General features: G+C 42.5%; 1 protein-coding gene across 9 annotated transcripts in view; it reads left to right on the top strand.

Moving 5' to 3' along the window:
• Positions 1–23,938, top strand: part of LOC135107380 (radial spoke head protein 3 homolog) — a 109,637-nt gene that overhangs the window by 59,591 nt on the left and 26,108 nt on the right. For 6 of the 9 annotated variants that reach the window (XR_010271745.1, XR_010271744.1, XR_010271743.1 and 3 more), the window contains exons 3-7: positions 15,055–15,127; positions 16,747–16,803; positions 17,101–17,274; positions 17,408–17,536; positions 21,950–22,090. Coding sequence is in view for 4 of the 9 variants with exons in the window: in XM_064017162.1 (XP_063873232.1) it covers positions 15,055–15,127; positions 16,747–16,803; positions 17,101–17,274; positions 17,408–17,536; positions 21,950–22,090 (574 nt within the window). In the remaining 5 variants the exon portion in view is untranslated. Of the gene's footprint in view, positions 1–15,054; positions 15,128–16,746; positions 16,804–17,100; positions 17,275–17,407; positions 17,537–21,949; positions 22,091–23,938 lie in introns of those variants that run through there. The other 3 variants (XM_064017160.1, XR_010271742.1, XR_010271741.1) reach the window with 3 other exon arrangements.

Below are 23,938 nucleotides of genomic sequence, written 5' to 3'. Positions count from 1 at the left end.
GTTGGCGGCGCAATGCAGAGCCAGACACAGGGAAAAATTAAAGTAAAGAATAGACTTGTGTTCAGTATAACGTGCATACTTTTATTGCACGAAACTTACTTTGAAGGTAGTGTTTAATCAAGATTCTCAGACGGTGAGAATGCTGAGCGGTGGGCGGCCGTCTGTGGACGTAACAAGGCAGGGTGGCAGAGTAGTGGTGGTGGTGATGCATGGAGGAGCCCTCGTAAATAGCACCAAATGACGGTGGAAGGGTGGTAAATAGTAAAATACTGGAGGGTGGGAAAGCAAATGGATGGTATCACACAAATTTTGAAATACATTGTTAGAAGGACGAGTTTAGAAATGAAAAGTGTGTGTGTGTGTGTGTGTGTGTGTGTGTGTGTGTGTGTGTGTGTGTGTGTGTGTGTGTGTGTGTGTGTGTGTGTGTGACTGTGCGTGTGTGTACAAAGAGAGAAAAAATCGACAAATACATTGACAAAAACAGAAAAAAAAAAAAAACACGCCGGTTGTTTGGAAGAAAATTTCAGCGTTATAGATACGTGTGTAATGTGTGTGTGTGTGTGTGTGTGTGTGTGTGTGTGTGTGTGTGTGTGTGTGTGTGTGTGTGTGTGTGGATCAGTTGATTTCTTCCACCAATACCTTCCCTGGTCCATCCTGCCTCTTACTCTTTCATCCCCCTGCACGCTAACACACTCTCTCTCTCGCTTTCCCCCTCTCCCCCACAAATTACAGGTAAGAGAAGATTATCGGGGAGTGTTTTATGAGTGTCGTAAGTGGTCTGCTCTATTCCTTCCTCTCCTCCCTCCTCCTTTATCCCACAACCTCTCTTTGTATGTCTTTCATCTTTTGTCAGCCTACCCTTCTATCTCCCTGTTCTGTCCCATGTAGTGTTGCCTCAGTCTGTCTCCTGCTCCCTCCCTATTGTATTTTCTGCTTTGATAGATCTGTGTGTTGTACGTATGTCTTCTTGTATGTATGCGTATTGTATTTCTCAATAAATATACGATTTTGTGAGGATCTTGGTTACTTTTGTATGTCTGGCATTCTCTCTCTCTCTCTCTCTCTCTCTCTCTCCCTCTCGTCTCCAATTACAAAACTACGTCGTGCACTTAATTGTTACAAGAGCACTTATTAATGATCCAAATTGGCGTTTATTATGGGGACGTTGGAAATGTAGAGAGTGTCCTTGGCACTGAAAAATTGATGGCAGTGTGTTAGGTGAGGGACAGAGGAGGGAGAGTGGACAGGAACAAGGAGGGAGAAGGGGAAGGGAGCGGAGGGGAGTGGGTGAAAGGTAGACAGAAGAAGACAAAGAGGATAAAGAGAGGAAAAATGGGGGAAGAAGGTTTAGGTGAAGAAAGAGAGAAGTTAGGACAATTAGAAGAAACCAAGGAAAATTATTAACCATTTATGCTGATTATGGGAGAGAGAGAGAGAGAGAGAGAGAGAGAGAGAGAGAGAGAGAGAGAGAGAGAGAGAGAGAGAGAGAGAGAGAGAGAGAGAGAGAGAGAGAGAGAGATATTAAAGCTCGAACAGTAGAGAAAGAGAAGGTAAAAACTAAAAGGGCAGTCTCAAGAAAAAAAAAAAGAAAGAAAGAAAGAAAAGGAGGTATTGGCACAAATATTAAGCTGAAGGAAAGCAGAGAAAACATATACAGGAGAATGAATGGCTGGATGGATTAACGGAGAGCGCTGCGTGATTCCCTACTTGAAGATAATCCATGTAGGGAGGTGAGGGTTGGCTGGCTGAGTGAGGCTTGGCAGCGTGATAGATGTGGCTAGGCGTAACACATCGATCCATAGATGCCTTGTATGTAGAGGTGGCCCACGTAATGGCCCTCCCTGGCCCTCACCATGCAGACAGACAGACGGACAAATGGTCAGGTACACAGACAAACATACAGATAGACAGACAGACAGACAGACAGACAGACAGACAGACAGACAGACAGACAGACAGACAGACAAACAGACAGGCAGATAGATAGATAGATTGATAGATACACACACACACACACACACACACACACACACACACACACACACACACACACACACACACACACACACACACACACACACACACACACACACACACACACACACACACACAGATAGAGAGAGATAGACAGATAGATAGATAAATAGATAGATAGATAGACACACACACACACACACACACACACACACAGAGAGAGAGAGAGAGAGAGAGAGAGAGAGAGAGAGAGAGAGAGAGAGAGAGAGAGAGAGAGAGAGAGAGAGAGAGAGAGAGAGAGAGAGAGAGAGAGAGATAGGCACACAAATGATGGAAACAGACAAAGACAAAGAGACAGACAAAACAGAGGAAGAACAGCCAGACACACGGACAGACACAGATAATCAGGTAAGACACGTGCCACAGAAACAACCGCTATGCAGGCAACATATACTGCACCCAACACTCCACAGTAAACAGATAAGCAGTCCCCGTACATCAGGGAGTCTCAAGCTTTCCTTCACCATTAACCCGTTGACCTGATCTGATGTTTTTCTCTACTCACTCGCTACTGCCATACGAAAAAACGACAGGATTGAACTGGACTGAACAGGATTGACTGACGCTCTCTCTGTCCCCCCTCCTCTCTCAACCACTCACACACACACACACACACACACACACACACACACACAGAGGTGGAGAGAGAGAGAGAGAGAGAGAGAGAGAGAGAGAGAGAGAGAGAGAGAGAGAGAGAGAGAGAGAGAGAGAGAGAGAGAGAGAGAGAGAGAGAGAGAGAGAGAGAGAGAGAGAGAGAGAGAGAGAGAGAGAGAGAGAGAGAGAGAGAGAGAGAGAGAGAGAGAGAGAGAGAGAGAGAGAGAGAGAGAGAGAGAGAGAGAGAAACTGATAAGCAGACAAATAATGCAAACAGAAAGAAAGACAGAGACAGACAAAAACAGAGGAAGAACAGTCAGACACACAGACAGACACAGATAATCAGGCAAGAGGCACGTGACACAGAAACAGCCGCTATGCAGGGAACATATACTCCACTCAACGCTCCACAGTAAACAGATAAGCAGGACCCGTACATCAGGGAGTCTCAAGCTTTCCTCCATCATTAAGCCGTCGACCTGATCTGATGTGTTTCTCCACTTACTCCCTCGCCTCAGTACAAAAAAACTCCCTAGCAGAATTGAACTGGACTTATCTGGATTGGCTGACGCTCTCCATTGCCGCCTCCTACTCACTCACGCACACATACGCACGCATACACACTAAAACAAATACAAACACACACACACACACACACACACACACACACACACACACACACACACACACACACACACACACACACACACACACACACACACACACACACATTCTTACCATTTCTCATTTTACAATATTAAATTCAACCGAAATATTATTTATTGATCAGGTACTTTGAATATTTACCCTCCCTCTCCCCGTGTTCCATTTTTTTTGTACCTTCAAGGAGTACATTTACCCGCTGGTCGAAAATCACTGCCGTAGATTTATGTGACATGTGGTAAAGAAAATCCGTAGGCTTGTAGTGAAACACGGCACCCGCTTACCGTAGAGTTTTGCTGCCCTGAAACAAACGCAGCGTGAATACGTCTACTTTCAAATCAAACCAATTCTTTTTCACCACAAATCTCATTATATTAAAAATACCGTCACCTTCTCTTGATAGCTCTTAGGCAACCTTCCTTCTAGACTAACGGACAGACGGAAAAATAGAGGATGAATAAATAAGCTATGCTGTTTTCGTTAGTTGAGGTAAATAATAAAAAAATAAAATATTCCCCTTTGCATTATTAGCAGCGATCAATGTAAGGCAGTTAAGGGAGGTGAAGGACAGAGAGATCCGCTGCTTCTGAATAATTCAGGCTTTTTGAAATGTGTCTCTGTACCATAAAATAAATAGACAGTGCATGGGAAATGTGAAAGTTGATAAGAAAAGAAGAACCAGGTTGGCAGATAAGGAGAGAGAGAGAGAGAGAGAGAGAGAGAGAGAGAGAGAGAGAGAGAGAGAGAGAGAGAGAGAGAGAGAGAGAGAGAGAGAGCATAAGAACATAAGAAAATAAAGTGAACATAAATGAATAATGATAATGAGGAAGCAAAAAGTGATAAGTATTTATGGTAATTTATTCATGCAGGTATTTCTCTCTCTCTCTCTCTCTCTCTCTCTCTCTCTCTCTCTCTCTCTCTCTCTCTCTCTCTCTCTCTCTCTCTATGACGCGTATATTCCCTGTATTTAGGAGTACAGCCTACTGACCTCGATTGTAAGGACTCCTGTGTGTGTGTGTGTGTGTGTGTGTGTGTGTGTGTGTGCCTTCGTATCTGTCTTGCGCACCCACCCACCTTTTCACCCACCCACACACACACACATACAACGAGCGCACCTTGCTATCCACGGCACCTTTCCTTGCAGCTCTGTATTGTCACTGAGTGTTCCCAGGGGGGTTGAAGCACCTAAATTGCCTCCCTTCTCCTCCTCCTTCCATGATAGGAGTAATTGGTCACTGAGAGAACCACTGGGAGCCCTTACCTTCAATACTGTGCCGCTCCTCGTTACGCTTTGTGGGCCGTGATTCTTTAGATCTCTGAATGTCATTAGTCTCTTGAGCTTCGTGTATTTCAAAACTATTCAATTTTAGTTTTCGTTGACGAGAAGTTTGTGGGAAGGATGATGCTGGAGACGGATTTACATGATAGGGGAAAGGGGTGAAGGTCCAAGAGAAGGTTTATGGATGCTGTGTAAAAGATGAGTATGTGGGAAAGATGATGCTGGCGATGGATGTTCCCGGCAGAAGAAAAAGGGGAACACCTAAGAGAAGGCTCATGTAATGGGTGTAACTGGGAAAGGCGCAAAACACCCAGCGAGTTGGAGGAGGTTGATCCGTTGTGGTGACCCCTGACAGGAGCAGCCAAAGACATATTGTAAGTGTAGTCGGTTTTTCTTTGTCCTTGAGCCTTCTTTTCCTTAAAAAAAAAAAAAAAATACATTTAAGATATGAAGAGACGGGCAGAAAAAAAAATAAATACATGTATGGGTAAATACAAAAAAAAAAAAAAAGATAGATATCACGAATTATTCTTGTAATAGCATAGTACATTCACCGCTTTATGGGTATGTTCATATTGATTTGTCATTAGAGCACAACATATATGCATTCCATTTAGGTAATATACTTTTCATGTATCCTTACCTGACACACGGCTTAACATTTTCATAGTTTATTTGAATCGCATAATATAGAAAACTGAGGACTGCTTGACAATTTCAGAAAAAAAACGAGTCTAGGAAAAGGCGTCAGTGCAATACACACATTACGCAGCATAACCTGAGAGTGGGACATAATGCACAGAGCACTAAAGAAAGAAAATGTTGTGGACGTCTTGAAGCCTGACATGGGAAGAGTTAAAGTCAGTATTGATCTCAAGTGTTTTTTGGTGCTATACTTAGTACATAATGTTCCCACCACACCCTTTAGGCGCTGTGTGTGTGTGTGTGTGTGTGTGTGTGTGTGTGTGTGTGTGTGTGTGTGTGTGTGTGTGTGTGTGTGTGTGTTTGTTCGTTACCATGTAATAATACCTCTGTACCCCCTTACGGACACACACACACACACACACACACACACACACACACACACACACACACACACACACACACACACACACACACACACACACACACATACACACAGCCAAGGTCAACGCACTGTCCTTCGTGAGGAGTGTCTCAAGATAGCATCGCAGAGAAGCCAAACATTCTCGTTTACAAAGAAACCACGAGATTCTTGGTGCTTTCTTCTTGTATCCAACAGTGAGCGTGTTTCTCCTGTTTTGGACGACGTCTTCCCCACGCTGGCGACGCTGCAGTGGGCGGGGACTGGGGGAGGGGGAAAGAGGGAGGCGGGAGGTGGCAGAAAGGGGGACCAGGGGTTAGCGTTGGGAGTGTATGTGCGTGTTAGAAGACGAGGTGATTCGTTCCGCAAACTTCCTCGAGGAGCCACGACCTTCACAGCTGTCGCGTGCTCCGAAAGAGAGAGAGAGAGAGAGAGAGAGAGAGAGAGAGAGAGAGAGAGAGAGAGAGAGAGAGAGAGAGAGAGAGAGAGAGAGAGAGAGAGAGGAAAGAAAATAATCAACATTTACTTCCCTGTGTACTTTGAGAGAAAATGAATCCTCCGTAGACTGCATCCGTGAGATTAATTTTCTTCTCCGACCGTTTCAATGTGTGTAGTGTCTGATACAGAGGGAAGGGTCTTTCAATGCAGTCCCTCGTCGCCACCTCCGTCTTTATCGATGTCTCCTCCTCGCCGCTTCTCGTTGCTGTCTTCACTATTTTTGACGTCTCAGCCCGGCATTCACACATCTTGGTTCCTGATCTGTGCCGGCGTGCGTGAACACCAGATACCTGAGGAGACTGAATTGCGTGATCCGTTTCTCCGCCGGAAAGATGCACTGACATTTCCGCACAAAATTACAGGAGGGTGACCGCTCCCATCTGGCAGTTGATATTTGGTGCATGAGAAGACACGAAGACGCCGCTCGCCCGCCGCCACCCGCCCACGGAAATAAACACAAGTGATGGGCGTCTGAAAGCCCTCTAGAGCGTCATAAATGCGATACTTCACTCACTTCATGAAGGAACTGAGCACGGAAGGGAAGCAATTTTAGTTTTATTACATTTTTAAAAGATAATGAATCCCATCTCTCTCTCTCTCTCTCTCTCTCTCTCTCTCTCTCTCTCTCTCTCTCTCTCTCTCTCTCTCTCTCTCTCTCTCTCTCTCTCTCTCTCTCTCTCTCTCTCTCTCTCTCTCTCTCTCTGAATCAATCAATAATTTTCAATATACAATTACAATAACAACGATAAGAAACGCCATTACATTTATTACTTACAATTATGTGCGACTAAGTTATGACCATCAGGTGGGTTTCACGCGTGGACTCTTGAGCTGCTGTACACGAAGAATTTAATCAAGGAGTCACGTAACCCGGCAACTGAGGAGTCATGGACAAGCTCTGTCCTTGAAAATACCGTTCACTACAAGACTGTGTGTGATTGTGGAAGGTGCGAAGTTGGGGCGGCAGAGATGCATAGATGTGTTTCTACTATTCTTTCTCTATTTTACTTTTTTTTTTCTTTTTTTCTTTCTTTCTTATTCTTTATCTCCTCCTCCTCCTCCTCCTTCAGGATGCAAACGACTACAGTATATCGGACGCGTGACTTCGTGTGTGTACTCGTATGTGTGTGTGTGTTTGTTCGTGTGTGTGTGTGTGTGTGTGTGTGTGTGTGTGTGTGTGTGTGTGTGTGTGTGTGTGTGTGTGTGTGTGTGTGTGTGTGTGTGTGTGTGTGTGTGTGTGTGTGTGTGTGTGTGTGTGTGTGTGTGTGTGTGTGTGTGTGTGTGTGTGTGTGTGTTATAAAGTCAGCACTATAGAATTAACGTTGCTTTACTTGATTGTAGTGGATTCCTTTCTCTTACTTGGCAACACAAATGAAATATGATAGGTGCGTGCGTATATGCATTTATTGTGTGTGTGTGTGTGTGTGTGTGTGTGTGTGTGTGTGTGTGTGTGTGTGTGTGTGTGTGTGTGTGTGTGTGTGTGTGTGTGTGTGTGTAGCGTGGGGCAACACACGGTTTGGTTTCGCTGGTGTTAGCAACGGATACTCGCAAAGGTACTGAGAGAGATTGATTTGCTTTGATAGTGTTACTGCCTCTATTATTCATTTATTCCTGCAGATAGTCTTGGTGTTGTTATCGTGTACCATTTAAGGAAAGAGAAATCATTTTGAGAGCTGTGTTGGTGACGATGACAGACACACCTTACCAGTACCTTCATACCTGACTTTCCTGATATACCTACCTGCCATCCTACACACTCATATGTCTACTTGTTGATGGGGCATTGAAAGAACCGAACTCTAAAGATTTTCCAAGTGTCCCAAATTAATGTTTTACCTGATTGGTCGTCTGCATGCTTTTTTTTTCTCTGTCCACCATCGCTGTTTACTTGTCTATCAACTGTACCTACCTGCCTGCCATAATACACTCTCATATACCTATTAGTTGACAGATAAATAAAAGAGCTGTAGTCCTAAGCCAGATTTTTTACGTGGCAGAGATTAATCACAAGAGGAAAAAGATGATAAAAAAAAAAACTACGAAGATAAAGGAAACGTAATGATTATTCTGTCACTCTCCCAAATGCTTAGTAGTAAAGGTTTCTGAAAGGGTTAGACAATTTAATTCTGGACACTGACTAATAATTTGCAGTTAAAGATAAGACATTTTTTTTTCCAACTGATTAAGGCATAAGAAAATAAGGGAAGCTGCAAGAAGCCATCAGTCGTACACATGGGGATCCCTGTATGAAACCTACCTAGCTATTCTCATTTATTATCTTTATTCACAAATGTGTCTAATCTTCTTTTAAAGCTTTCCAATGACTCAGCATTAACAATCTATTCAATTAAGCTACCACTCTATTTCAGAACGAATTTCTTCTCCTCTCTTTTTCAAATGTATGTTTTATCAAGATTGAACTAGTTAGTTCTTGTCCTGTCCTGACACACAAACACACGCAAACATAAACACAAACGTACGCACAAATACACAAACACACACACACACACACACACACACACACACACACACACACACACACACACACACACACACACACACACACACACACACACACACACACACACACACACACACACACACACACACACACACACGACTACAAACACCTCCAGCTCCTCCTCGACAGATTGTACACATGGACCACCACCAACAAAGTCACCCTCAACTACAATGACACCTTGCACATCCACACCTCCACAAACAACATTCCCCTTCCCCTTCTGTAGTTTGTTAAAAAAACTTTTCCGCCACCCACGTCACAGAAATCTCCTTCCCCAAGCCGCGCCACCACCTCGCCACAGTATTAGACATTATAATAAACTGCTTATACGTGCTCGTACTGACAGATATAAGAAACAGTGCTTTCCCAACAATAGTGAAAATCATAAACAATGGAGTCTAAGCATTCTCTATTGTACATTCCATATGTATTAGCTTAAGTATTAGTTTAGTATTCCATTAGTATATGTATGTTTTAACCCCTTGTATATGTGTATTTTGAGCTCTAGGGCTGCTTATTATTGTTTAATAAACCGGTCATTATTATTATTATTATTATTATTATTATTATTATTATTATTATTATTATTATTATTGAGCACACACACACACAACACACACACACACCACACACACACACACACACACACACACACACACACACACACACACACACACACACACACACACACACACACTCACACAAACACTCACACCCACACAAACACCCACACAGAAACACACACACACACACACACACACACACACACACACACACACACACACACACACACACACACACACACACACACACACACGAACACGCACATAAACACGAACACGCACATAAACACGAACACGCACATAAACACGAACACGCACATAAACACGCACACAAACACACACACACACACACACACACAACACACACACACACACACACACACACACACACACACACACACACACACACACACACACACACACACAAGAGCGTCCTTATATAGAACCTTGAATGTCAGCTTGCCTAAAAAAAAAAAAAGAAAAAAAAATGGCGTGAACGAATGTAAAATACCTACTTTCAACAAAACCTTTGTATCCGAAACTGAAATAATGAAATGCCAGCGAAGACTTTTCCGTAAAGGGCAGCCTAAGAATATCCATTTAGATTGAAAACTTACTGATCACTGTTACGGAAAAGGACATTGTAGTGTTCTAAGTTTCATGTACTTTGACAAGCAGAGGAATTTAATGACTTGAATCAGGAGTATGAAGGAAAAGAGTTACTGAGTCCTATTAAAGAAAAGTAAGTAGTAATGTTTTAAGTTTCGTGTATTTGACAGGCATAAGAGTTTAATGACTTCATTCAAAGGTACTGAAGACCATTAAATTCTTCCTATCTTCATTCATAGATCACGGGAATACGTATAAGAAGTTAGTGGCTCTTTAGTAACTGTCCATGAGATTTATGCCTTAAGGAATCGACTGGCAAATGACTCTAAGGGGATATTGAACTGAATCAACAACACACGAGTGGGTGAGGCAGTGATATAGGGAAGCTCATCAAGAGTAGCCTGGACAGAGTGTAGCACCTGTAGAAGTTATGCTAGTTTTGATTATAATTTTAGTGGTATTATTTGTGGCATTGGTGGTGGTGGTGGTGGTGGTGGTGTGATAGTTGTGTTGGTATTATTATTATTATTATTATTATTATTATTATTATTATTATTATTATTATTATTATTATTATTGTTAGTAGTAGTAGTAGTAGTAGTAGTAGTAGTAGTAGTAGTAGTAGTAGTAGCAGCAGTATATTAACAGTAGAAGTAGTAGTAGTAGTAGTAGTAGTAGTAGTAGTAGTAATAGTAGTAGTAGTAGTAGTAGTAATAGTAATAGCAGCAGTATAGTAGTAATAGTAGTAGTAGTAGTAGTAGCAGCAACAAGAGTATAGTAACAGTAGTAATACTAGTAGTGGTAGTAATAGCAGCAGCAGCAATAGCATTATAGTAACAGTAGTAATAGTAGTAGCAGTAGTAGTAGCAGCAGCAGTAGTAGTAGGGGAAGCAGCAGTAATTGTAGTAGTGGTAGTAGTGGTGGTAGCCGCCACAGTGGTAGTGGTGATAATAGCAATGATATTAGTTGTAGCAGCAGTAGCGCAGTCGTCACTGTTGCATCTGGGGTGAGAGCATTAGCGGTAATTACCGGAGTGAGGCAGTGAATAATGCTGAGGCAAGAAAGAGGAGGAGCAAGAAGAGGAGGAGGAGGAGGAGGAGGAGGAGGAGGAAGAGGAGGAGGAGGAGGAGGAGGAGGAGGGGGAGGAGGAGGAGGAGGAGGAGGGGGAGGAGGAGGAGAAGAAGAAGGAAGCGCAGCAGTATCGAGTGAGGCGGCAGCATTGCATTGCTTATTGACGCTCACTTCCCTACTCTGCGGGGAAGTGAGCACTCGTCATGTTTACTTCCGTCTGGCTGCTTTAGTAGTTCGTATACGAGGAATTCCCACGAAAAAACACATTTTCCCTTAATCATATACGTTTTCTTTTGTCCACGTAACCAAACTATGTTACATTATTATATTGTATTTATTCTCCTACCTAATGCATATCCCCTAAAGGTTACGTACATTGTCCGTAGAATTGTATACAGTGTTAGGTTCCTAGTAGCCACGGAGGGTGTTACTTATTAATAAGATATCGATTAGATGTGTATGTACTCCACTGAGATATTCTTTATATTAGGCAGTGATTCATAGGCCAACCATTGTCGGGTAATGTAGATAATTTGAATACTACACACCACAAACATATCGATTGACTCGCCCTTATCCTCTGCCTTTATTCCCGAGTTTTCCGTCAAAATATAACAACTGAAATGCGTCATATTAGTGTAGACTTCATGACCCAAGCTGTCAGTAGGCGAGGCGAGGTGGCGAGGGCTCCGCGGCCACAAGTTCTGGGGGGAAGCAATTACGTCAGCGGAGGTGGGATCGATGCGGCAGCGGTATGGTTCCTGCAAGGCCAAGTTCAAGTGTGTATGGCCATCGCTGGTATGTGAGGGGACTGTCTGTGGACGTGGATGAAATGACGGACGAGTGGTGGTGAGCAGTGGCGAGCAGTGGTGAATGTAGTGTAATTAGGAAGTGTAGGAGGGAAGGGAGTGGAAGGGAATGCCACTTAATAGCCAGCAATAGAGGAATTTCACATGAGGTATGAGAATAATTCAGACGTGACTAGTGTGGGCCGGGTCTTGTTCAAAGCCTTACGTGGAAATGAGCTTGCGTGGCAGGTCGGTTCGTCCTCCCCCACCTGTTGCTGCCCTGCGCCGTCCCCTCGCCCACCTGTGTCCACTACTTACATGTTCACCCGGTGTTATGACAATGTATTTCCCTGCTCCCTTAGTTAATGTCCGCAGGGAATAAGGAACATGTTTTAGACTCTTTTTTTTTCTTTTCGCGTGGTTGCGCAGCTAATGTTCGGATGTTGTTTTGTCGTTTGCTTCCACTGTCGAAGTTTTGTATATATGCTTGAAGGAAGTGCCACGCTAACGGGTATTGTTTTGAAGTTGCTGTGCAGAGAAAGAATAGAACTAATAGTAAAGCTTTTTAAAGTAATGAATACCAAACCTTCTGGACCTTGAAATATACGAGCAAACAACGTATGTTACAGAACTGACCTTGAAAGTTTGCATTAACACAATTTCTCCTTATTTCCACGAGTCTCCGCACTGCCAGTCATCTTGTCATCATTGTCAAATACGAGTAGGTCTTATACTTTAATGAAATGTACACACAAACGCATACATACCACCAGCACACATGCCTCACCAATGCTGTCCCTTACCTTCCCCCTCCTCCCCCAAACACAAGTAGAAACCCAGCAAAATGAGAAGATTAAGGAGAAAAAGGTATTGTGCTTCAGAATTAACTTTGTCAAATTACGTCAAATATTTCGAGAGTGCCACTTGAAAGTTTACCTGACCATCTCGGCTTCTGGGAATGGAAATCTGATGACAAGGGAGTTTTACAGGGACTGCCAAGAGTAGACCTGATGACTTCCTGACACTACCCTTATTCCTTCATGTTCTTATGGTTTTATCCAGCACGAGTGTAAACCTGAAGAAATTACAGTGGTTAAAAGTCAATAAAACAGCGCTGCACCAAGACCATTTTAAAGTTAGTGATCTCAGTCCTATGAGAAACTGCATCATAGGTCATATGAAAGTACTTCTAGGGAACAGTGCCGCTACTACTCACTAAACCTTTGTTCCCTTTGTTCTATTTATACCACCTGCTGTTTTGGCCACGTTGTTTGGTTTGCCACGTACTTAGGAAAGAATTGTTTTTTATTCGTGGCTAACTGCTGTATGGAAAGGCGAATTCTCGATCAGCCATTTGAAGACCTGCTTGATGGGGGAAGGTCGCCACACACACACACACACACATACACACACACACACACACACACACACACACACACACACACACACACACACACACACAGAAGAGAGGTCCAAACGCACATTCTTACACTGGACCAATAAACAAAAATAAGCGGAAAAGGCTGATAAAGACTTAAAGAGGAGGAAGAGGATGTATTGCCCGGTTGGAGAGTGGAAGCGTGAGTGGAAGGGGGAGCTCTCCACATGCCAAGAGAATTATGGTACCCACACGGCGGAGGGACATGCCACCTTGTTATTGATCCTCCCTCATTCCACCTCCGCCTTTCCTCATGTCTTCATCTGGCACACATTCATTCTCCGCTTCTTCACTCCCTCCTTTTTTCAATCATCCTGCTCCCTCCTTCACACATTCACAAGGCCACGTGTCACCCTCTCCACTTAGCGTTTTTTCTCATTTTTATTACTTCAAATCAACCTGCGTTCCTTCCCTCCCTCCCTCCCTCCTATTCCTCCCTTCATCCTTCTCCTCTCTCATTCTGTCTTCATCGAAAAATTCCTTTCATCACTCACTGACCTTGTCTTTCATGGCATTCCCGACATTTCTCTCACCCTTTGGTCCCACACGCCCATCACTTTCTCCTCCATATGAATGCCAGCGTTTTATTACCAAATATTCACGTTGTCTATGAATATGTACTGGTACTCTGCCTCAGTCCATTAGAGGTTTCATGAATTATTCCATTCCTTCATTGTACTTTCTATTTCGTTCCTTTTTTATCACTTAATTTGTGTTTATTTGCTGTTTATTTATTTTTATGTACTTCCTCCGGTTTCCATCTTTCCCTGCATTGCTGTAATTTCGTTTTTTCTTTTGTCCTTTTATCTGTACCTCTGTCAGTAAGCTCTTCTGTGTGTAGTTTTCACTTTTTTCTTCAGTGTTTCATGGTATACAGAAAATATTCTATCTATCTAATATACTAATGCCGTATGAAGAACTTGAATACTATTGAAAGTCCTGCTCTACAACATTGATTTAACTTGAAAAAAAAAACTTGATTGAATAATAATGAAAATCGCTCTTTATAACATTGATTTCAATGTGAAAACTTGAAATATAATGAAAATCATGCTCTAGATCTTGAGTTTAATTTGAAGGACTTGAATAATGTAAAAAAAATTCTTCTCTTCAACACTGATTATAGGATGAACTTAAAAATATTGAAAATCCTGCTCCAAGACATTGATTTTATTCTTATTCAAGGTCCCTTATATTTACTCTCAGCGATATTGAAGTACAGCCTCTCATCTACATATATTATCTCAGCATTCTCCACTCCTCATCCTTCTTCACTCTAATCCCTATAATTCATACATCATAAATTCTTCCCTGACAAATTTTCCTCACTAACTTTCCACGTACAGTTTCCCCCTAAATTTATTCACCCTATGTTAAGATATAGGAGAGTTTATCGAAGGGGAAAGTTATTTTTTTTTAAATTTTCAAGGATAAATATTCTTGGTAGGAATGTACTTAAGTGGACTTTGTATAGAAGTTCATGATATTACCTGACCTAATATAGTCTACCTTATCTTTGCCTATCCTGACCTTGCCGAAGTTAACCAAATCTATACTAACCTAATGTGACCTGGTCTAACCTAACCTATCATGACCTAACCTAACCTAACCTGACTAACTTGACAATCTACCCTGCAGAGAACCATGGCCTAACCTAACTTGACCTAACCTAACCTGACCTAACCTGACAAAACGTTACCTAACTAAACCTGACGTAATTTAATCTGATCCAATTTAAGCTAATTTAACCTAACCAAATCTGACCTGACGTATGTAATTTAATCTTGGTAAAGCTAAAATAACCTGAACCAACCATAACTAACCTAATTTTACCTAACCTGAACAAAGTCTAATCTAATGTAACCTAATCTAACCTAATCTAACCTAACCTAACCTGAACTAACTCAATCTGTTCTTTCTTCCTCCGCAGGGGCAATGGCAACCCGATGTATGACCGCCGGGTTGTGCGGGGCTCCAACTACGCCAAACGCCTGGGGAACGAGGTAGGCGCCTCAGCAACACGCACACGTCACGGCGTTTTGCTGCTGACGTCACGATGTTTATATATTTTTTTTTACTATTTTTCTTTTTGCGGTTAGGGAGTTTTTTTTTTTTTTTGTAACGGTACATAACCAAGGCTTTTTTATATTTTATCCCCTAACACTTGGATATTTTGCTGCTTACTGCTGATTTAAGGTTGTTTTTATTTTTTTCTCCTTGTGTTAAATAAGTAGATTTTTTTTGTAAGTATATAATCAAAGATTTTCAATTTTAACTACCTCTTGAATATTTTCCGGCTTACTGTACTATAATAGATATTTCTTCATAATTTTAAGAATAATATTAAGTTTGCTTGCTGAATAACTTCATAATTTTCAAAGCAAAAAAAGGAGGTCGATGAAAACTTTCCGTTTCCGTTGAAGGCTTTTATAGCAATACCATAATTTAATGCATGACTATTTTGTCCTCCATTGTACAAGGAGTGGACGCAGTAACAATCTTTCAATCTTCCGTGATAGGACATGATATATTCTTTTCACCTCCTTTAACTTAAACCTCCCTGGACGCTTGCTTTCCTGTAGAATAGCCTTAATGGTGGTGGCGGCGCGTCCGAGACTGCTGGCATGGCATTCCCTCTCAGTGGTAGTGTCGAAAACCTCCTTCTCCTGAGTCGCCAGCCGGGACCTTCATGATGATCCGCTAAATGATATTACTTGCATTATACACCTTGAAATGAGACGGTCATGATCCGCAAAGTTAACGCCTGAATCACGAAGCTTAGCAAGGTAAATAACGCATCTCCTAATTACGAAATGATGAGAGACACAGGATTAGAGAGAGAGTGGGTCACGTCAATTAATATCAAACAGAGAGTGATAGTAAAGCGAGGATGAAGAAGAGACGGTGAAAGGCAATAATTTGAGGTCATTTGAGGGAATTTGTCACTATATTAAAAGGTGGAATTAGCGTTTGAGTTGGGCAGTCCTGAAGGGTCCTGGCTGGCTGGCACTCTTACTTACTTACCTACTGACTCTGTTGTATAAACTCTTGCCTTTACTAAACAGGAGACTTGATGCCACTCAGGCTGTCACGACGATGCCCTGTAGAGATTGATAATGCTCACTGTGACTTTATTTTTCTCCCTCTCCCTTCCCATTCTCTCTCTCTCTCTCTCTCTCTCTCTCTCTCTCTCTCTCTCTCTCTCTCTCTCTCTCTCTCTCTCTCTCTCTCTCTCTCTCTTGTCCGTCTCTATTTGTCTGTCTGTCACGTTTTGTCTTTGTCTCTCTGCCTTTCTGACTGTGTGTGTGTTGTCTCGTCTGTCCTTATCTCTGACTGTCTGTCTCTCCGTCCGTTCGTCTTTGTGTTTGTGTCTTTATGTTTGTCTGTCTGCTTTTCTCGCTGCTTTCCCAATTATGTTCGTCTCTTTGTCTGTCTGTCTGTCTCTGTCTGTCCGTCTGTGTGTCTGTCTGTCTGTCTGTTTGTCTGTCTGTCTGCCTCTTTGTCCATTTGTCCGTCTATCTGACTTTTCGACTGTGTTCGTTTCTCTCTCTCTCTCTCTCTCTCTCTCTCTCTCTCTCTCTCTCTCTCTCTCTCTCTCTCTCTCTGTGTCTCGCTGCCACAGGAATGGCCCAAATGGAATCCTTACTTCACCAACGCTCGCTCTCTTGAAAACATCAAGGTGAGTCGCCTCTCGTCCCGCAGGTGAGCGACTGACCTCACTCAAACATATCACAGAAAGGGGAGGAAAGAAACCCACGGTAAACACGTACGAAATATAACTTTTGGGGTTCCTGTTGTGGAGTTTTCAGTAGCGTGTAAACTCGTATCTAGATCGAGAGAACCATGAAGTGGGAATTTTTGTAGTACATAGTGCCTGTGATGATTTTTTAGGTGGATATTTATAACAGGTTCGGGGTGATGTACTGGATTGCCTCCCTCCTACACGTAGCTCACACTCAGTCCTCTCCACCCACAGCCTGAACCCGAGACTAATCTACGGCGGCAGGAGTTCCGGGAGAAGCTTGAGGCGCGGGCACGGCTGCGGCGGGAGAGTCACGGCCTGTCCTCCCTGTACCCATCCCACGCCGCCTACGCCCGCCCTCGCGCACACACCCATGCTTACGTCCAGACTGAAAACTATTACGAGCCGGTGAGCAATTGGACGATCGATGAAGTCTGCACGTGCACCTTCATATTAGCAGTTCCTCGTATACAAGAGTGGTGAAAATCGTTATCTGCTTTCATGGATTGGTAATAATTGAATCTCCTTCCCCCCTGTGCAGCTTGAGCGTCCCCCAGAGGCTGAGGTGGGCTTGCAGACCGAGGCGTGGGGGGAGGATGGTTTCCCGCCCCCCGTGATGTTCCACTCCCCTGCAGTCGCCGACATGAGCACGCAGGTGTTTGAGGACGAGGTCAGTGTTACGTTGTGTGGACACGCGAGTACTGGGTGGCCTGCGTGTATTGATTTTGGCGTGCTACTCTTCACCTTTGGCTAAAAATAGTTGTTGCTTCTTGATATTCCCGTTTTTTTTTTTTTTTTTTTTTTTTTAGTTTCCTAGACATATATATATATATATATATATATATATATATATATATATATATATATATATATATATATATATATATATATATATATATATATATATATATATATATATATTATATGCCAAAAAGCTTAGGCGTTTTCATAAGTTTCCTATAATATTGTACAATTTTTCGCTGGTGTCATTATTTTCTTTCATATTCGTAAACGTAAAATAGTTGTTGCTTCTTCACATTCCCGTTTTCTTTACTTTTTTTTCAGTTCCCTAGCCATATATATATATATTTTTTTATATGCCAAAAAGCTTAGACGTTTTCATAAGTCTCCTATAATATTTTACAATTTCTCACTGGTGTCATTACCTTCCTTCATATTCTTAAACGTATACGGGTCTGATCTGGTCTAATTTTAACAGGCACAAGTGAAAGATGTTACAATTTTCATGCGCATCTTCGTGATTCTAGTAATAGTTTAAGGAGGTTTCTTATCCGTAACATCCATGAAAATTCGGCTAATCATCTCTGTAGAAATTAAAAAAACTTGTCCTTATGAGAGACCAAACTGTTTAAGAATACGACTCTTATCTCTTTACATTTCATTTCCACCTTCATCGACACACACACACACACACACACACACACACACACACACACACACACACACACACACACACACACACACACACACACACACACACACACACACACACACACACACACACAAACAGGCAGAAGCAGAAGCACGTACAGCCATGTAATTTTCCCCTTATCATCTCGCTTCATTTCGCAATCAATGTTCCCCAGATGGATGAGTGATGGTCACGAATACATTTCAAAATAACTCCCGTCGCCTTCCTCTGAGTCATCCCACTCGCCCGCCACCAACGCGACCCACACGCCAAGGACACGCATATTTTAGACCTTATTGTGAAACGCTTTACTGCAGCCAGACTAGTTTAAAAAAGATCCAATTCAAGCTACACTGGTTTTTAAGGGTGTTTCAATGGTTCTAATGACATATTAACATAATTTCTACATTATTAAAAGGAGAAACGCTCTTCAAAAGCCGGCTAATCATCTCTGTGGCGTTTGGAAATAGTGGTGGTGAAAGAGTAAAGTGCTTCAAAGTAGGAGGTACAGACATTGCCTCCCAGCTCAGCATTCCTTTCCTAACACGTGTTTCGTGGAAGTTCAAGTTTAATAATTCTGTGTGAACTTTCAAACCCTGAACAGAAAGAGAAGTGTAAAGTTCATTCTGCTTTTACACGTGACATTTCCTCTGTGCTTCCTTCTGTGGGTTCTCTCTCTCTCTCTCTCTCTCTCTCTCTCTCTCTCTCTCTCTCTCTCTCTCTCTCTCTCTCTCTCTCTCTCTCTCTCTCTCTCTCTCTCTCTCTCTCTCTCTCTCTCTCTCTCTCTCTCTCTCTCTCTCTCTCTCTCTCTATCCTGTCACTCACTCATTCACGCCACTCTCTCCTTGCCATGGTGTGTGCCGGCTGGGTTGCTGACGTCACTCTTAGTTATATTCCAGTCTCGCATCAACTAACTATTTAATTCAGGTGTTTAGAAGCAAAACATATCGACTTCCCGGATCAATAAGGCAGACTGATTCATTTCACTCCTCACTCCCTTGCCTCATCACTCCCTTGCCTTACTCACATACCTACATACATAATAGACACACACACACACACACACACACACACACACACACACACACACACACACATACACCTAACCTAACCTAAACTAACCTGACCTAACACACAGTCTACCCCCCCAATTTTTAGGTTAATCATTACCTTCACTCTTGCACAACGTCAGATTCTCCCTCTCTCCTTCCCATTCCAGCGACACAAACACTGGAAGGAGTAGTAATGTGTGGCCCTTATGATGTGGATGTACCCTCATTATATGTACCCTCATTATACTCTTATTATACAAGCTCTTCTTCCAATTACATTATGACACGTAACTCACTCACGTAGTATGTTTAATTTTGTAACGAGTTTCTACCGTGCTCTCTGCAGTATACAAGAATGTACGCACATACAGATACGTACATACTACATACATACGTATATTTAGTGCTGAATCAGTTGCGAGATTTAAAAAAAATGGACAGACTTATGGATGATAGATGGAAATAGATGTTTTGTATCTGATGTCTTCTTGTAGATTTTCATATTTTCTTATGCCTTTATATTCTTATGCATTGATATACCACTGTCTGTTTGCTCTGCCCAATTACCGAGTAAGAACGTTCTCGGAACAAACTATTTACAAACATTCCTGCTTCACGTCTGCCTGTCCGCCTGCCTGACACGACAGACTGCATAGCAAGCACCCGGTCCGCTCTACGTCCCGCACATCACACCAGGCGTCCATTTTCTTTAATTAGACCCCCACCTTGAAGCCTCCCAAGTGTGTCATCCTCTAATTACAGCGCCTTAAGGTCGAGGCTGCCCTACAGACTGGTGGGACGGTGGACTCTATTACTTAACGATGTCTTCCTCGGCACATCCAGCGAGGGTTGGCAGTGAGGGTGGTGTGTGTTAGTGGATGTATGTACGTGGTGGCGGCGGCGTGTAATAGGGGTATATAGGACGATAGATAATGAGAGTGGTGGTAAATCACTCCATTCAGGTGCGGAATTTCAGGCAGTACAGCGGAGTTGGGGGAAGGATTGATGGCTTGGCTCTGAGGGAAGATAGACGACCTATTCTTGTTAGTCTATAGAGCGTCGTGTGGGTTTAAAGTTCAAGGATATAATGGCTTTAAAATGAAGCACAGTGAACCGAAAATTTTTCAGTAAATTTTGGGAGTCGTGATGAAAGTTTCCGCAAAGAAGTGACTGGGCGGAAGAGTTTCTCTCGCAGTTGTATTGATGTTAGTTATGTACGTGTAGTTTTGATTAGAGAAAATCGGCCTATACTTTCCAAATTTGCTTTACAGTCTACACTTTCATATACAGAAAGTTTCACATAATTAACACGTTTCTGTGTTAAGATAAGATACAAAAGGGCAGGAGTTTGTTTGGCCCTTCAGGCATGCATGGCAGGACGCATTATAAACACAAATACACACCAGCACTTCCAAATAGTTGATTAATTATGTTTTAGTGCAACGATAACCTGAATTGGCCGGATGATACGCCACAGTGAATATAAATAAATAAACACAAAACTGTAGGAATATTTTTGTTGGTGGGTTAGGCGGGGCGGAACACATAACACATACCAAGTTCTTTCATATAGTTATGCTTTAGTGTTACGACAACCTGTTTGGCGGTGCTTGAGGCGGGATAAATAACACACGCCAAATACTTTCATATTGTTAAAGAGTTATGTTTTGGTGTTACAATAAACTGTGTGAGCCCAATGACATGCCACAGTGGATATAATTGAATGCAGTCTGGCGGTGGATGAGGCGGGATGGAATGCACAGGACACAAAACTCTTTCTTAGCTTTGTTTTGTTGTGTTTTAATGTTATGATAGACTGAATCAGCTCGATAATTCGCCACTGTGAATATAAGATAAGTATAGGAAAGGAGTGTTTGGTAGTGCTTGGCGGGATGCACAACACGCCCCAAGCACCAGTGTGGCGTGGCGGGCAGGGAAGTGGTGAACGTTAGGGTGCATTGCAGGGGATATTATTCAGAAATCATTATATATTGCTAACACCGAATTTTTTTTTTTTCCTTCACGTGCATCTCTTTCCATACTTACGCCTCATACATAGTGGAATAGGATTTTTTTTTTTCCTGTGGATTTAGATATAAAACGTTTTAAACATAAATTATGCATGTACACAGATGAATAATACGTTCATATACATTACCGAACCTACATAGTGTACATCCATAAGGCATACAGCTACATAAACGTATCTTTATAGTATATATGCACTCACACACACACACACACACACACACACACACACACACACACACACACACACACACACACACACACACACACACACACACACACACACACACACACACACACACACATCTTTCCGGAAATTCTGAAGCTCCCTGTCTGTGTCTGTATTTCCCCGATCCTATGAATTTTTAAGACCTTTCTCTAAGTTCAGATAATCCTTTTGGCTCTTCTGTTTAGGGACTGACACCTTTAGTTGACCTCTCTTGGTACCTTTTTGTTGCCTTTAGTCATAGCCCTTCTAACATGAAATACAATAAACACTCTGATATCCTAGGCTAAGTTAAGGGAAGCTGCATCTCCTGCCAGTACTTACCACCTGTGTGTCCTTCAACAGCTGTACGAGGAGGACGAGGGCGATGTGGCGGTGGCGGCGCTGGTGGCAAGGACGCTGCGGGAGGCGACGCTGGAGGTGCTGGAGGAGGAGCAAGAGGAGGAGGAGAGGCTCAGCAGGATGCGGGAGGCTCTACTGCACAAGGTGAGAGCGAGAAACAGGTAGAGAGAGAGTCAATAAAATATCGGATCGACTCTCCAAGCTTAAATTTTGTGTAGGAATCTTTTGCTGGGAGGAAGTTCAGCGCCAAATCTTTCTTACACCACGCAACTTGAACTCCACTGGCTGCTGCTGCTCGGCCTTGAACGTCACTGAAAGTGGAGAGCATTGATTGGTTCATGGGTATCTGATTAGTACTCCACGCCTTGGTATTGATCCGTGCATTGGGGAGGAAAAGGTCGAGCTGCTGCATTCCACAAGAATAGGTGAAGCTAGTTTGCTTGCTTATGTTTGGTATGTATCTCAAGTGTTTTATGTGTGCTTTCATCTTTATATTTTTTATTATTTTTATTTTTTTCTTAGTAATGGTTCTCATCCTCATTCTTGACCTGTTCTAACTAATCAACTTTGTATTCTCCTAATTTTCATGTCTACTGTTTTCTTACATTCTTCTCCTCCTCCTCCTCCTCCTTCTTTCATTCCAGCTGCATGTAGGTGGTTTCAGTAACAGCTTGGCATAATTTTTTCAGGTATATATTCACAATTTCTCTCTTTGACGTTTAAAATAATAATAATAACAATAATAATAAAAGAAAACACCCTTCATCAAACAATCATAATGTAATTTTTATGTAAGTGGGCCTCTGGCAAAGGATAACAAAAAAAGGTATGAAAAAGCCGAACTGGAGGTGTCACTTCCTGGAGTGTAATCAAAAGGAATATCTGGAATTACGAGAAGTGTTTGAAATCTTCCTCTTGAAAGAGTTCAAGTCATAGGTAGGAAGAAATATAGAAGCTGACAGGGAGTTCCAGAAATTTGGTCATGTTATGTAGAAAAGACAAGAAACATGATTACGATGAGATGGAGATATTGGCTCAAAAATGTACGTACACGGGAGGATTTGGTCACCAGCTCCCTGTGCTCTCCTTTCGTCCTTTGCTCTCGTTAGAAGACTAATATTGTGTCCCTGAAATAGTTCCATGGGTGTAAATGTCATTAGGTCCTATGGCAGATCTACAGGTTTAAATGTCAGTAGGTCCTCTGAATATCTCATAAGCCTTCTGTAGCTGGTGTTTGTATTGAAAGGACAATTAGTTACGTAAATATCTCATCAACTCTCTTCAGCTGGAGTGCAATTAGTTACCGCAGTCACCAGGAATTAATTCGTCCAGAGACTGATGTGATCGGGTATTTGTAAAGGTGAGTCTGATATGTGGGTCACACTTCCAACCACCTAACAATCACAGGCCGTATAAATGATTGATGTACACGTGACACTTGTTGGCTTGTACCCTGACACGCACAATGCATTGACTCAGTGACGGTAAAGATCCTTTTCTCGTACTCCGTGGCGAAGGTCCCCTGTGACACCTGTCTTGCTACACCTCGCTTCTGCCGATGGTGTCCCTTTATCGAGTGAGTCACGCGGGGCACGAAGGCTACTGTTTGGGTAGGTTGTGCCTTACCTACTTCAGCCCACGCTCCTATGGCCTTGTAGTTGAGGCGTCACAATCAATTAATCAATTGAACCAAACTCACTGGATGCATGCACATTTCTGTAGGTCGCCTCAGTCATCACTCGAGGCTCCTCTGCGTCCTTCAGTGAGGGAAAGAAAGGCTTGTACCGAGCAGAACACCTGACCAGAGGTTAATTACTGTGAAACACTGGGAAGAGTTCAAGAGAATTTCAAGACACTTCACAATGTATTTTTGGACAAGCTGTCAGACTGGAGTTTTAAGAGACTGGCACATTCGGTAGGTACATTTTTACCCATCTTCGTTTGCCCTTGGCCAGCCCTTACATAAAAAAATAATCTAATCTTACACAATGT

The sequence above is a fragment of the Scylla paramamosain genome, chromosome 15, assembly GCF_035594125.1.
Source record: "Scylla paramamosain isolate STU-SP2022 chromosome 15, ASM3559412v1, whole genome shotgun sequence".
Lineage (NCBI taxonomy): Eukaryota > Metazoa > Arthropoda > Malacostraca > Decapoda > Portunidae > Scylla > Scylla paramamosain.
This window is presented reverse-complemented; position numbering and strand designations above follow the sequence as displayed.